Source organism: Schistocerca piceifrons, chromosome 7, assembly GCF_021461385.2.
Source record: "Schistocerca piceifrons isolate TAMUIC-IGC-003096 chromosome 7, iqSchPice1.1, whole genome shotgun sequence".
In the NCBI taxonomy this organism is placed as follows: Eukaryota; Metazoa; Arthropoda; class Insecta; order Orthoptera; family Acrididae; genus Schistocerca; species Schistocerca piceifrons.
The window spans coordinates 399201878-399216064 of NC_060144.1; the positions used below are offsets into that span (position 1 = coordinate 399201878).

The following is a 14187-nucleotide window of genomic DNA, read 5'->3' on the forward strand; positions in this document are numbered from 1 at the left end:
GGAATCTAACACAAAAAATAACTTGAAACAATATGTTTTTACAGACATAATGGTAATCTGGCGGTTTTCGCAAAATATGCAGAATTTTATGATTTCTTCGTTCCCGTCTAGAAATGTAAATGTGAAGGTAGCTGGTTACTAATACTGGTAACTGACTGTTATTTAATGCTAAATTTCGATCTAGACCTCTTTCTCATTGTTGAGGTACACACGTAACTTCTAAAATGACCATTTATTTCCCCCGCAAGGAATTGATGCCTAGATGTGACGCCAGACAATAACAATTATACTTGGTGATCACAAACAGTATGAAAAACCTTGTAAGGGTGTTGCAGAGTAGGCTGTGCTAAGAAATAATTGTTACAAAAAATATTCGATACGGTGGGCCGTTTTCGAGTTAATTACCATTGACTTATTTCTCAGGGCAACCTGCCCTGCAACATCCTTATAAGCTTTTCAGACTGTCTCTGACCACCGTGTATGTACGAAAATCATATTTCCCCATCTTTTTATACAACAAATCGTGCAAAAACGACGCATTTTGGAGTGACCCTTTAATGTAGTGCGTCAGCGGACTCCATTTTTTTTTTTTTTTTGTACGCAAGTATAAACACGAAAACCAACAAATACGTCATTTTAGCTTCACAAACACTACACTAAACATGGCACCAGCTGTGTTTGCTATTATCGGTCAGTCAGACTTCGGAATATGCTACCCATCAGGCTGTCACCACATATTTCTTTTCGCAAAATAGTAAAAATGATACTGAGCAACTATTGAAATAGAAATTCTCAGTGTTCTGTTGGACCACCGGAAACACGTGTTTGTGACGTCATATGTTCTGTGCTGTGATTGCAAACTCATCAGGTGCCATAATGAACAAAATTACTGTGTTCGGTGGTTTTCATATTTATACTTGTGTACTGCGAAAATATGAAGTTTAACTGATGTGCTGTATTAAAGATATCACTACATGTCTTTTTTAGCAAGATAAGTTGTATAAAAGTGTCGGGATATGGGGCGTGTTGTGCTGAAGGCAGTTCGGCTCTCATATTCAAATACTGACTCGGAGCAACAATTTTCACGTTATAGTGAAGTGTTGATGTTTTAGAAGCCAAATGTTTCATCAGCGAAATTAGAAGTTATAATAATAGAGTTTGAAGCTGCAGAGTTATTTGTTTTTTAATTGACAACATTTGCTAGGTTTGATGTAAAATTTCTTTTTTTCCAATAATAAAAATAAATTTTGATTTTTGATGTAATAGTAATAATGATACTACAATCCCTTCATCATAAGAATAAACCTGATGCAAACAAACATAAACTCAATGATTGTTCGGAAGCCGTAGCACACGTACACTGGTGTTGTTACGCTCTTGGAAGTAGGTCCTACTTATGTTCAAAATGGGTTCAAATGGCTCTGAGCACCATGGGACTTAACATCTGTGGTCATCAGTCCCCTAGAACTTAGAACTACTTAAACCTAACTAACCTAAGGACATCACACACATCCATGTCCGAGGCAGGATTCGAATCTGCGACCGTAGTGCTCATGCGGTTCCAGACTGAAGCGTCTAGAACTGCACGGCCACACCGGCCGGCCCTACTTCTGTATTATATATCTTATTACTAAGTTATGTTAAATGAAACTTAAAGATATGCAAATGTATTAACAGCCATCAACGTTTTTCTTAATCGCGCTTTATCTACGTAGTTTTTATTTCAAAAATTGTGTACAGTCACAGCATCTGCAGCGTTGTGCTCTGATTGTCGCGTTGTTAATGCACAGTATGAAAATGGCTGAGGCTGCTTTCTCTGCCGTAGAGAAACACTTGTGTGGAATACGGTTAAAAGTGCCGAGAAATGCGCTGTTCTTAATGTTTATCATACATTTAGGAGATTATTGGCTTTGAAGTTTTTCCAGCGATATATAACGCAGTCAATAAATATATGCTTCTTGAACGTATAGCGCAGTCGCTAGCGTAATGGAATGTGAGCCAAATACAGTTATTCATGCGTTGGTGCAAATCTCCCCACTAGCATTTATTTTTATCGTTCAATTTTAAATTCCTACATCTCGTAATTATAAAACTCTTCATCATTTTTTATGAATAATGCACGTCTTTCAATTACATAACGGACTCGAAAATCCTGTTTCCATTTCAAATACAAATTCTTAGTTATCGATGTTTTATGAAAGACTGTTCGTAAAAGTTGTTTACATTAAGAAATCATTTAATTTTTAAGGCAAAAATCCTCTTTATTTGATCTATGTCCATCCTTTTGTACCACAGACGTAGCTAAGTATCGTAGAAACACGAAAAACAATCATTTTCACAGCATCGAGCACATCATACAGATTCTGCATTTTTACATTTGCTACTGTACCATTACAATATGAACCCAACAAAACTGATTTGGAGCCAAGCCGCGAGATTTGCCCCGAGAAGTTAAGCTGCCAGACGTACTGGAACAAACGCACGCAGTTTTTTCACACCTCACTGCCGAACGCTGGCAGGATATAGAGCGACTCGTCATAAGAGAAGAGTACATGCTGCGTCTGGTTGGCTTCGTAGATTCTGTTGTTGATAGGCTCGTTATGAACGTAACAGGTGACACTTCCAGAACTAAAATGTATTTCTCGGATTCGGATAAGGAAGGAGCTAAGAGATTACCAGAGGACTGACTGTGGCTTCAATATTTACCTACGAGGTGAAATCCTTCAACACTCTCTTACGTTAAACACAACTTAAGCAGAAAAATTACTCTGTGGTTAAGTCAGGAATTTTCATCATTCTTGTTTTTAATTAAAATAGTATATTACCTAAAAAAGATAACGTGTTGCGGTTTTCGTCTAGTCGTCAAAGGAGCGTATTGTGGGAGATTTGCAGTATATTATTTCATTCTGCTTAAAAATTAAATGACATTCGAAGCTGTATTGCTCCTCTGCTCGTCCCTTTTTACGTGCAAACTGCAGCTGGGCATGTCAATGCAGGCTAGCTGTACCAGCTGACCGGCCAGTGCTGTCCAGGTTAGGGGGAGCCGGAACGATCCATCTCCTCCATGTTAATTTTAGCAAGTAGAAAGCACAATTTTTTTCCAAAATTGTTAAACATATTGCTCTGAAATTTGGACTACATGTTCAGTGAATATTTCTCTACAAAGCTGTAATGCCATGTTAAGAAATATTTAATGGTTTTTGTTTACATTGTTTTTAAACAGATGCTTATTTTTTCTCTAAAATTTTGCACTTTTTCTTTTATAACTCTTGAATTATACAATATTTTTTTTACAATTTGTTATAAAAATTAAGGAAAAGAAGTAAACAATATTGTGTATAAATTTCATTGATGTATTGTTAGAAGTTTTTGAGAAAATGGTCCTCAAAGATGAACATTTTAAAGTTACAGGAAATGGCTTCCAAAGTTTTTCAATGCATTCCTGCCCCATATGATGGATTATCAGCATCCTCTTCTTTTTCCGGTGTTAGTTTCCTTTTCACTGGTCTTTTCTTCCCTTTTGCTGCATGTTGTAGGCTTTTGTCTCTTCTTCTTGCACCTCTTAGTCTTTCTTCATCAATTAGGCGCATTGTGGAAATAGTGTTATGTCCTGATTGGAAACCTAAACGTTTCAGCACATCACATTTGATAATGTTTCCTTCATTGTATGTTGCCACTGCATCATACACTCCAAAATGCAATGTTTTTATCTGTACAAACACTCTTTTTGAAATCCTAATCCAAATTAAATTATTTATACTTTCATTTGGATTTTGTGTTTTCCCATGTAAACACTTTTCCAATAAACTTGGCTGAGATAAATCTCTGAATATGGGCTTAATTACATCAATTACAGCATTTGGGAAACTATTTTATAGGCATATTCCTTCCCTGATTGGTACTAACACCACGAATCATCACCTGTGGGGCACAGTGCATGTTGTGGGTGCTCATTTGTTGATGCAGTATGAAAAAATAATGCCCATACTGCTCTCCTCATATTCTTATTGCTTCTTGTATTTTGCCTGATTGCACACCCATAGGGGGCCTAATACCTCTGCAATCTATCAATTGCTTCATCTGTCAGTCTTCCTCTTCCTCCAAGGGTCTTACCATCACTAAGCTTCTGGGATCCTAATGTCTGCTTTAGTTTGCGCAACTGAGCCCCATGCGATTCTGCAGATGTCCAGTGCACTCCTGTTTTTTAATGTGAATATCATTGCCATAAGGTTTGAGTTCCTCTATAGCTTTATATCCCTTAGAATCACCATCTTCTAGATAGTTAGTGTATAGTACATTATACCACTCCTGTGGTCTGGAAAAAATTGCTTTCACTCCCTCTACTTCCATCGCTCCACTCGTGCCATGAAACTTTGCTTCACAACTTTCACTATGTTCGTCCTTGGTATTGCCCTTACATTTACAATGTTCTGAGAGAACAGCAACATCAGTTACTTTTCAACTGTCGCCACTGGTAGCTTTCACAACTCCATTTAGAGATTTATGACCTCTACGTTGCCATTATCCATCTAAAGCAACAGTTAAATCTTACAATTCCCATTATCTGTCACAACTTCTTCAACTGCTTTCTTCACTGTTGCTTGAGCAATATCTTCAGCCGCAGATCCCACCAATTCATTATAAAATCCAAACTTGGTTGGTGGTTTTGGCAAGTTCATAATTCCACATAGCATTGTCCCTGCAGTACTGCCCTTGCCAATGCAACGCAAGCCATACACTAGGCTAACATTTATATCATACACCTTCTTTCCACTATTACCACTACGAGGGATATTGTTTGCAGCCAGCGAGCGATGCCGTCAGAGGTGACTCACCAAGACGCTACAACCTTTTACGCGGCGCGTCAACTTTGCAGCGGTAAAAAACACACTCAGAAATCACTTAGAAGGGTGAAACTTGATTTGTTTTATTCATAAAACTCCAAATAGTTTTATAATGAAAAAAACTAAGAAACGTTAATTTTGTAATTTTCATCGTTCCGGCTCCCCTTAAATGCGCTGGTAAAGCTGTTGCCCGGTATTATCGCCAAGTCGATGTGGGCGTAATGCACAGCACAAAACGTACCCTAGTTATCGTACTTGACAGTACTCAAGACAGCTTGGCAGCAGTCCCATGTGAAACGGAAAACCCAATGAGGCTCCAGCAAACGCGGAAGGATACATAGTGCAATGATTGCATCAGATTTATTCTTATGATGAACGGACTATAACAATGATAATAATGTAACTGACGGGAACATTTTCATTTACAGCACATGAAGACAACGAAATACATCAGAAATAAAGAACGTATTTTAAAAATAAACCATTAGAAAATAACATCAAAATTTTCAAAAAATAACACCGATTTGAGCAAAAATCAACACCAAATCTCCTAAAACGTTTTTTTCCGGTCCCTACCAATCTCAAATCGGCTCAAATGCTCGGCAAGCTCACTGTTTATCGCACTTGTTACGACTATATCTTGCTCAGAGTCTTTTCATTTGCAGTTGTTTGTACCCAGCTATAGAACCTTCTCTCCAGAGGTGATGTGTTCCATACGATTGCCCTCGTGAAAAAGTGAAAAGTTTCCCTCTCGCACTGACAACTGCGCTACTGCTTGTAGGCCTTTATCGTTGTACACTCTTTGATGCTCCAGGAATATGACTATTAGCTGTCTTCAACCATAAGTAAGTCGGTACTTGTTCCGATCGCAAAATCGTGATCTTCTTATAGAAAGAGTGTACGACGAACCACTACTGCCGACCCATTTCACGTTCCTTACCGCTCCTCCAGTAATTTTCATCAAGACCAGATGTCACTCTGTACACTATATAAATGACGAACAACCCAGTATTTCATTTAGATTGTGTCACACACATGCATAACTTTGCGCTTCCGGCGTATAGAAACTCATCTGAATGAACGTGTGTATCGAAATGAAAGAACAGTAATAAGTCACTTTCGACACGTAAAAACAATATTGGTCTGTTTACTAATAAGAATTTGTTACCCGAGTTATCCCAATTAAACAGCATTGCTATCAAGTGCTAAAACTTTTGGGAGAGATAATATGGAAAGGAAACCGCCTACATTGAGGCGATCAAATCTCTGATTTCTCCCTCAATTCCAGTCACGTAGCGCTGAAAGTGAGGTAATTCTTACCCAAGAGGAAAGTGTCAATTTTTTCGCTACCGCCGCACTCTCAATGGCCATTTGTGTAGTTTTCCTGTCTACTAGAATGTAATGAGACCTAAAAGAAAATCCGTTTCAAAACACAGAGTAAATGAAACAAAAGTCCCTCCGGGCACTACGACGCATACGTCGGGACAATTTTAAAAGCTGTTTCCATTTATAGGTGAATGTTGGGAATAGCGCATTAAGTCCGTTAAAGACAAAAGGCGCATTATATCAGTTGGCCTGTGAAATACAAAATAATAGTTGATGTCTTCGATTCCAGTTTGTATACGAAAAGGAAAAAAAAAGAAGAAAAATGGCGATAACTTCTGATGACAGCGAGAAGTACGTTCTGGGGATGACATCTGATGTAAAAGTCTCCTTTCTAATCAAAGAATTACACATATCAATGAACCTTATAATAGTATATATTCTCAAAACTCATTCCTTGCATTATTCCAGATTTGTAATGAAAATCTTACCTGGCCAGTTATCAGATAGTAACAAGTAATAGAAGTCTGTCTTTCTTTGTCATTTACTAATTTGTGTAATGTCGTTTACCAGCTGTTGCAGAAGCAAGCAGACCAAGTGGCAATGTACAAAATGTTATTCAGCGTTCCAATTTACATGTACGAGACTGGATTCTTTTGTGTCGTTGGACAAACCATTATTGATCAGGTGAGTACACTAATATTTGATTAATATTATTTTTCTTACTTATTCACTCTTTAACCTATTTACATTTATTAAATACAAAATGGGATATTTCTATTTCCACAACAAATGTCTGTAAACATTCACATTACCACAATAAATTTTTACCCAAAAGTGTAGTGTGTGCTGACTTGAAACTTCTAGGCAAATTAAAACAGTTTGCCGTATTGGGACATGAACATTCCGCTGCAGAGTGAAAATCCTTTCTTTAAAGAACCCCCTAGGCTGTGGCTTAACCATTTCTCCGCTATTTGCTCTCTCCATGAGTGGTAGTCAGTCAAGGTATGCAGCAAAACTTCTGGGACGTTTGGAAGGTAGGAGAGAGGTATGACGAAACTGGAACTACGAAGGCAGGTTTCGAATCGTGCTTGGATAGCTCAGGGCAGTTGGGAAAACCATGGAAAATTACAAAGAAAATAGATTAACATGCAGAATGTTTTGATAATACATCTACAGTGACAAGGTACTGTTCGATGCAACTATGGATTTTTTTCCAATGAAAGCCAAGAAAATTATGCTTTTCATTTCCGTTTAGTTTTATTATACGTACAGTGTCATTAACAAAATTTTGGACAATGACTGTTATCTACAAGAAATCTGAACAAATCATTTACATAAATGCACATATTCAATTTCTTGCAACACACATGAAATTTTTACTGTAGTAGAAAACAAATATTCCGTGGCAAATGCTCTTTCACTTCTCTAAACATGAAGATGAAACAATAAATAAAGATGTTCAGCAGAGAGAAATTAAAATCAGCTTATATTGTATAAAAAATAATTTTAGTGGGATATAATTATACAGTGATATTGCCTCTCTATTTATCTTGTTCGGTTATTGCAAATTTTTAAATTAATTCCTTGCTTAATCTAATAATCTAAGTGGTATGTTGGTAGTTCTTCAGTTTTGCGCCAACTTTGTAATTCATAGTATTACAGCACAGTAAAAGATTTCAGCAAAAAAAGGAAAAAAAGTAGCTGACTTGGTAGAGCATTTGTTCGCGAAAGACGGTCGCAAGTTTGGAATCCTGATCCGGCACAGTTTTAATCTGTAATCTGCCAGGAAGTTTCAACATTCGTATTAAGCAAAACGAAAATTGTTACATAGTAAATATAGACAGTGCGCTACTGGGTTTAAGACGTACATAGGATTAACTAAGAGGGCGTGCCGGAAAGTAATGCCTACGAATTTTTTTATCTGAAAACTTAAAACTTTTTAAATAAAACGAACTTTAATTTTTTTTCAGTATAATCTGAGTTTTTGGACAGCCTTCAACTGCGTCATTCATGCTCTAAATAATGAATGACTACACTAGTTGCTTATTTTTTTCCCGCTTAGCACAACGAGGCTCGAGAATTTTTTTATTTTCAAGTGCATTTATTTACAGAAACATTTTTTTGTGATTTTCTGCCTCTTTTGTACTGTAGTTGTAGTTTTTGGGTTATACTGCAAGCGGAAACTAGGACAAAATAAACCTTGGGATTTTTTTATATGTTAATGTTAGAGACACTATTTCTGTTTTTGTTCTTACAAGTATTGAGCCATCTCCATTAAACAGAATATCACTCAGACGCATCAGTTACACTCTGTTTTTGTAATCAAAACATGCTACAGAGATATTACGACATTAGGGTTACGTTTTGTGAGTATTTCAATATATACATAAAGTTGTCAATTATAAAATTTATTTTAACATTATTCACGAATGAATTATCGATTATGTTTCTGTTACACGCTACAATTCGGAGCCCTCTAGCGGCAGAAGGCTGCAAATATGCTGACATGAAGAATAAAGATGTAGAATATTAATACTGGGCGGCCGAGGTGGCCGATCGGTTCTAGGCGCTACAGTTTGGAACCGCGCGACCGCTACGGTTGCAGGTTAGAATCCTGCCTCGGGCATGGATGTGTGTGACGTCTTTAGGTTAGTTAGGTTTAAGTAATTCTAAGTTCTAGGGGACAGATGACCTCAGAAGTTAAGTCCCATAGTTCTCAGAGCCATTTTATTAATACTGTTTGCGTTTTAAATAATGAAAAACTGCAACAACTACTTATTTTTTCATGTTAGCACAACGCGTTTCGAGAATTTATTCGCAGTCTCAAATGCATTTGTTTACACAAACATTTTTTGTGATGTTTGCACGTATGATTTTCTTCCTCTCTTGTACTATAACTGTCGTTTTGAGGCTATACTGCAGTCGGAAAATCGGACAAATGAATCTTGGAATGGTTTTTTTATTTGCTAATGTTGGAGATAGCATTTTTTTTTTTTTTGCTACTTACAAGTATTGTGTTTCCTCCGTTACACAGAATATCACACACAGGCATCACCTACACTGTTTGTTTCTGTAATTAAACATGCTACAGAGATATTACGAAAGTATGGTTTCACAAAGTATTTGTATTGACTCAAAGATATTATACACATGAAAAACACTGGACACTCATTCAAAAACGTAACTATTCGGTGCGTGAAAAACGAATGCGAAAATTTCTTCCACACAGGTAGCACCCTCCCCTTCAGGCTGACTGTGCCAGATCCACAGGAGCGCTCCATTTGCAACAATCCGACGCCTTGTGTTCACTGTCATCGATCATCCTCCATACAGTCCCGAATTGGCCCCATCCCATTTTTACGTTTCCAAAACTTAAAGAACACTTTCGGGGGCTTCACTTTACGGTAATGAAACGGTGCAAGCAGAGATGGAACTGTGGCTTCGGCAATCAAGTGAGACATTTTACAGTGACAATATCAACAAACTGGTTTCTCGTCAGGAGAAATGTGTTCGTCACAAGTGTGTCTATAGTGAGCACCGCCTCGTACATTACCCGCCTTTCTCTGTGGCTTACATCTATATTCCTCAGAATTTCTAACATCTGGCGTTGCTTTATGTTGGTAGCGCATTACCTAGGTCGACAGCTCCTGTGAGGGTGTCTTGACCTTTCAAAGTGAGATTTCTGTTGTCAAACCAACATCAGTGTTGCCCCTAGGGCACCTTTACCTTCCCTAAACTGATCCTAAAGCTGATAGTCATCTAACAGAGCTTATATTTTCTTTCCCTTTCTTCCAACAGTTATTCTTATCAGCACCTTTAATGTCTGAGGCGTTAAGCTGATTGTGGAATAATTCTTGCACTGCTCATACTATTTTCGGAATTGTCAGAAAGATGTTTTTCCAAAAATCTGATGGTATGTTTCCAGTTTCTTAGATTCTAGAAACCAACTTGAATAGACGTTTGGTTGCCCTTTCCCCCAATCATTTTAGAACTTTCGAAGGAATGTCACCTGTGCCTTGCACCATATTTTATTGCAAGTGTTCCACAGCTCCGTAAAACTGACTGTAACACTGGATGCCCTGTGTCTTACAAGTCGATTCCAATTTCTTCTATCACGTCAGCAGACAATCCCTTCCCTCATAGAGGCCTTCCATGTATTCTTTCCACCTATACGCTTTCTCCTCTAGGTTTAACAGCGGTATTCATCCAACACTCATAATTTTGACATTTTTGCTTTTAATTTCACCTAAGATTCTTTCCAGCGATCGTTTATTTCTCGATTTCCTCACGTTTTTGTAGCGGCCATTTCGTCTTGGGTTATCTGGACTTCCTGAATATTTCATTCCTAAGTGGCATATCGCTTTTTCTGAGCGTATTTCCGTCTTCCGTCGATAAATTTTATTTCTTGTATTACCCAGGTTTTTATTTAGAGTTAGCTTCCTTGTACCTAAATTTGTCTGTCGAAATTCGATGACTGGCCTTTTTATTTCCTCTTCAACTGAACTGCTTACTGTCGTATGCATCATTGCAGTATCTACAGTTGCAGCAAACGCCAAACGCATCGCATAAATCCTCAGTCGTTGCACGTTGATTCTTCATGATAACTTTCTTGAACTTCAGCCTTCTCCTTCTCGTTACTACATTTTGGTCTGAGTTTGTATCTGCTCCTGGGTACACCTTGCAATCTAATGCCTGGTTTCGAAGTCACTGTCTCATCATGATCTCATTCAAATGTTTTCTTTTCCAACCATAGCTCCTCCACTTGTGATTTTTTACCAGTGTATTCGCTATTACTTGCTGATTTTTTGGCAGAACTTAGTCTTTCTCGTCTCTCATTGCTACTGCCGAATCCATATTCTCGTCTAGTACTGTCCTCATTTCCCTCCACTGCCACAGCATTTCACTCACGCATGATTATTAGATTACCATCATCGTTTACGTACTGAGGTACCCACTGAATTTCCACATATACTGTCCTTGTCCTTCACGTATTGTTTGTGACATCGCTATGTAAACCTGAATTATCGTTGTAGGCGATGGTTTGCTGTTGATTCTGAAGAGTCTTGGCTACAAGGCGTCAGCTTTTCAAACCTGCTTAGAAGAATCTCTTGATGCTGTGACCGAGCTTCCCGTAATCGGCAGCTGGGACGGAGCACGTGAATTCAGCGGTGTATCCACGGCAGACTCACACCCCGAGATTTTCTTGAAAAAAGACGAGGAATGCATCCAGGTGTCCATTCTTTGTGTTTCTGAGACACTGAGAAGGCTGCAGCGTAAAGCAAGTCCGTTTGTGTGTAAAGGAAGGCTGTTAAGCTATCCCGCTCAAGTGTCTCAGGTCCTGAAGGAACTTGGCGATATCTCCCAGCTGTGAGTCAGTCTTCTAAACGGGACAGTCCCTTTCGCAGTGAAGTGCAACGCTTGTAAATCACATGAAGAACAGCAAATATTTTCCCAAGAAAAAATTGGCAGTGCAGCTGCAGGGTTCCTGATAGCGCGGGACCCGTAGCATGTGATACCGTGTGTTTATAATTAAAGTCGGGTTACACGCAGGTCGCCCGCCCGGTTGGCCGTGCGGTCTAACGCACGGCTTTCCAGAAGGGAAGGAGCGCCTGGTCTCCGGCACGAATCCGCCCCGCGGATCTGTGTCGAGGTCCGGTGAACCGGCCAGTCTGTGGATGGTTACCCAACACCTCTTTGTGAATATTGTATAGATATTGGGAGTTAGTGATTATAATGTGTATTTTGTGTTTAAAGGTTTGTTAGTGTATAACGTTAGTGGGTAAGAAAACATAGATGATTACGAGGGCTAAGGCGCGCTTAATAGAGACAGTTCAGGGCGCAACAGGGGTTGACAGAATGGCAGTCATGAGAGGAAGCAACGACAGCTTACACGAATTAGCGGCAGAGAGAAAACAGCTATTTTCGGGAACGAACAGAGCGCATGGCGTCACCGGACAACATGGAGCATGATGCAGGGATTGGTGGGCCATTGGTGAGTCCAAGAGGTGCGATCAGGCCCACTGAACTGGTGATACTCACGCGCGAGTTCGGCAGTGGGTCACCGCGGGGCAAGCGTCGCCCATGAGCAGCATGAATGGGTTACGTACAGGAGGATCGGAACGGAATAGTCCGACACTGTCGTACCGAGCAGGATTTGGACCTTACTCGACAGGAGACGAAAGAATGAGCAGGGGATCACCTGCAAGTCATGACAGTAGTTATCATGCGGAAAGGGGAGACTTGGCGGTTGACGGTTCAGGTATCGCTGGATTCTTGGAGCGTATGATGCAGAAGATTGACGCTAGTACGAAAGTGATGCATGAAAGAATTGAAACGTGTAGAAAGGAGAGGTAAGCTAGTCTGGAAAGAATTGGTGAAGAAACACGGAGCAGCATACAGGAGTGTAAAAAAGAAAACCTGGGCACAGCTTGCCATCATAAAGCGTGAAACATGCGGTGTGAAGGATGAAGTAAAAGCGTTGCGTGAGAAGTTAGAGCGAGAGATTGCCGAAGCGAAAAGAACCGCCAATGAGGCGAAATTAATTGCGCGGAGAGCCAAGAGAATAGCGAGAGAAACGAAGGAGGTCACAGAGAACACAAAACTGTTATAAATAAGCTGCAGACACGAGTGAAAAAGATTGAAGAAACTGTGTCGAGCAGGAAGGAGGAAGCCGGAGAGGCACCACTGATGGCAGAATTTGCCGAATTTAAACGACAAATCGAGAACAGGGTAGAGGCACTGTCAGTCGACAGAACTTCTACAAATGCAGGATAAACTGGAGCCGATATTCAGACGGTATCCACGGAAGAGGTAACCTCGGAAGTACGGCAACGGGACACAGTATCTGTCTCAGGAGCTATGAACCGACGTGATAATGAACCACGCATGCTGAAAACCAGACCGTTAGAACGTCGGGGAAGCTATGAACCGCGAGTCACACGTACGGAGGTACCGCGGGTAGTAAGTGATTTGCTGGAGGCGGAGTTCAGTAGCAGAACAACTGGCGCAAGCAATTGCTACCTGCTTAGGCGATCCACCTCGCACTTGCAAGTCACAGGATATCCAGGAGGCGCACACGGAGGTAGTTTATGAAAACATCAAAACGCCACCGCAGAAAGATGAAACTAGGCAGTTTGATTATAAACACTTTGTCGGTACGCAAGTTCCAGCACTATAAGGATGATAATAATACATTACATCCAAAAACGTTCATTGCACAGTTTGATCTAACGTTACTACCACAGTGGCCGTTAATGTACAAACTTGACTTTGTGTGTGCGCACTTGGAAGGTGCATCAGTGGAAAGTATGCGTAGTGTTGCTAAAGGCTGCAGAACGTACCAAGAGTTCCGCGAAGCCTTTATGAGCAGATATTGGTGAAAGGAGACCCAAAGCAGAATTAAATAGGAAATCCTTATGACACGCGACTTCGAGAGCTCAGGTTTCCGAAGTGTTGTGAATTGTTTTGAGAAAATGCTGAAAAAGAATCAGTATCAGGACGAACCGTGCAGCCCTGGGGAGATTATACGCGTATGCTATATGAAGTTGCCACTTACATATCAGCAGACGCTAGCTGGCAGATGCGGAAATGACGTAGAAGCATTTAAGGACATTCTTAGGGAACTGGAGTTTGCCTATAACGAGCAGCAGGTGCGTGAGAAGAAGAAGCAAAGGGAACCGCATGAGGAAGGCCAAGACGCGAATATAGAGAGAAACAGAAACCAGATGAGGAATAACTATGCCGGTAACGGTAACAATAGGGGAAACAACCCACAGTGGCGCGATAATAGACGACAAAATTTTCCGCCACAGGAACGTAGGTGGAACCAGGGTAATAATAAATGGAACCCAGCCAATTAAAATGGAAGGGATCAACCAGTGCAGAACTGGAGAGCGAGTGAAGACTGCAATCCAGAACCTGCACAAATAATCGAAATACGTCCGGCGAACCCTGGCCGTACGCAAAATGCGCAAAACAGACAAGAATGACTAGGGCGACACACTCGGCAGTGGAAGTA

The 14187-nt window shown here is 40.0% G+C and overlaps 1 protein-coding gene across 1 annotated transcript in view; it reads left to right on the plus strand.

Annotated features, from left to right (window-relative positions):
• The window catches only part of LOC124804612 (odorant receptor 43a-like), a 68646-nt gene that overhangs the window by 29684 nt on the left and 24775 nt on the right, over positions 1 to 14187 (plus strand). The window contains exon 3 of the mRNA XM_047264810.1: positions 6741 to 6854. Coding sequence (XP_047120766.1) covers positions 6741 to 6854 — 114 coding nt within the window. The remainder of the gene's footprint in view (positions 1 to 6740; positions 6855 to 14187) is intronic.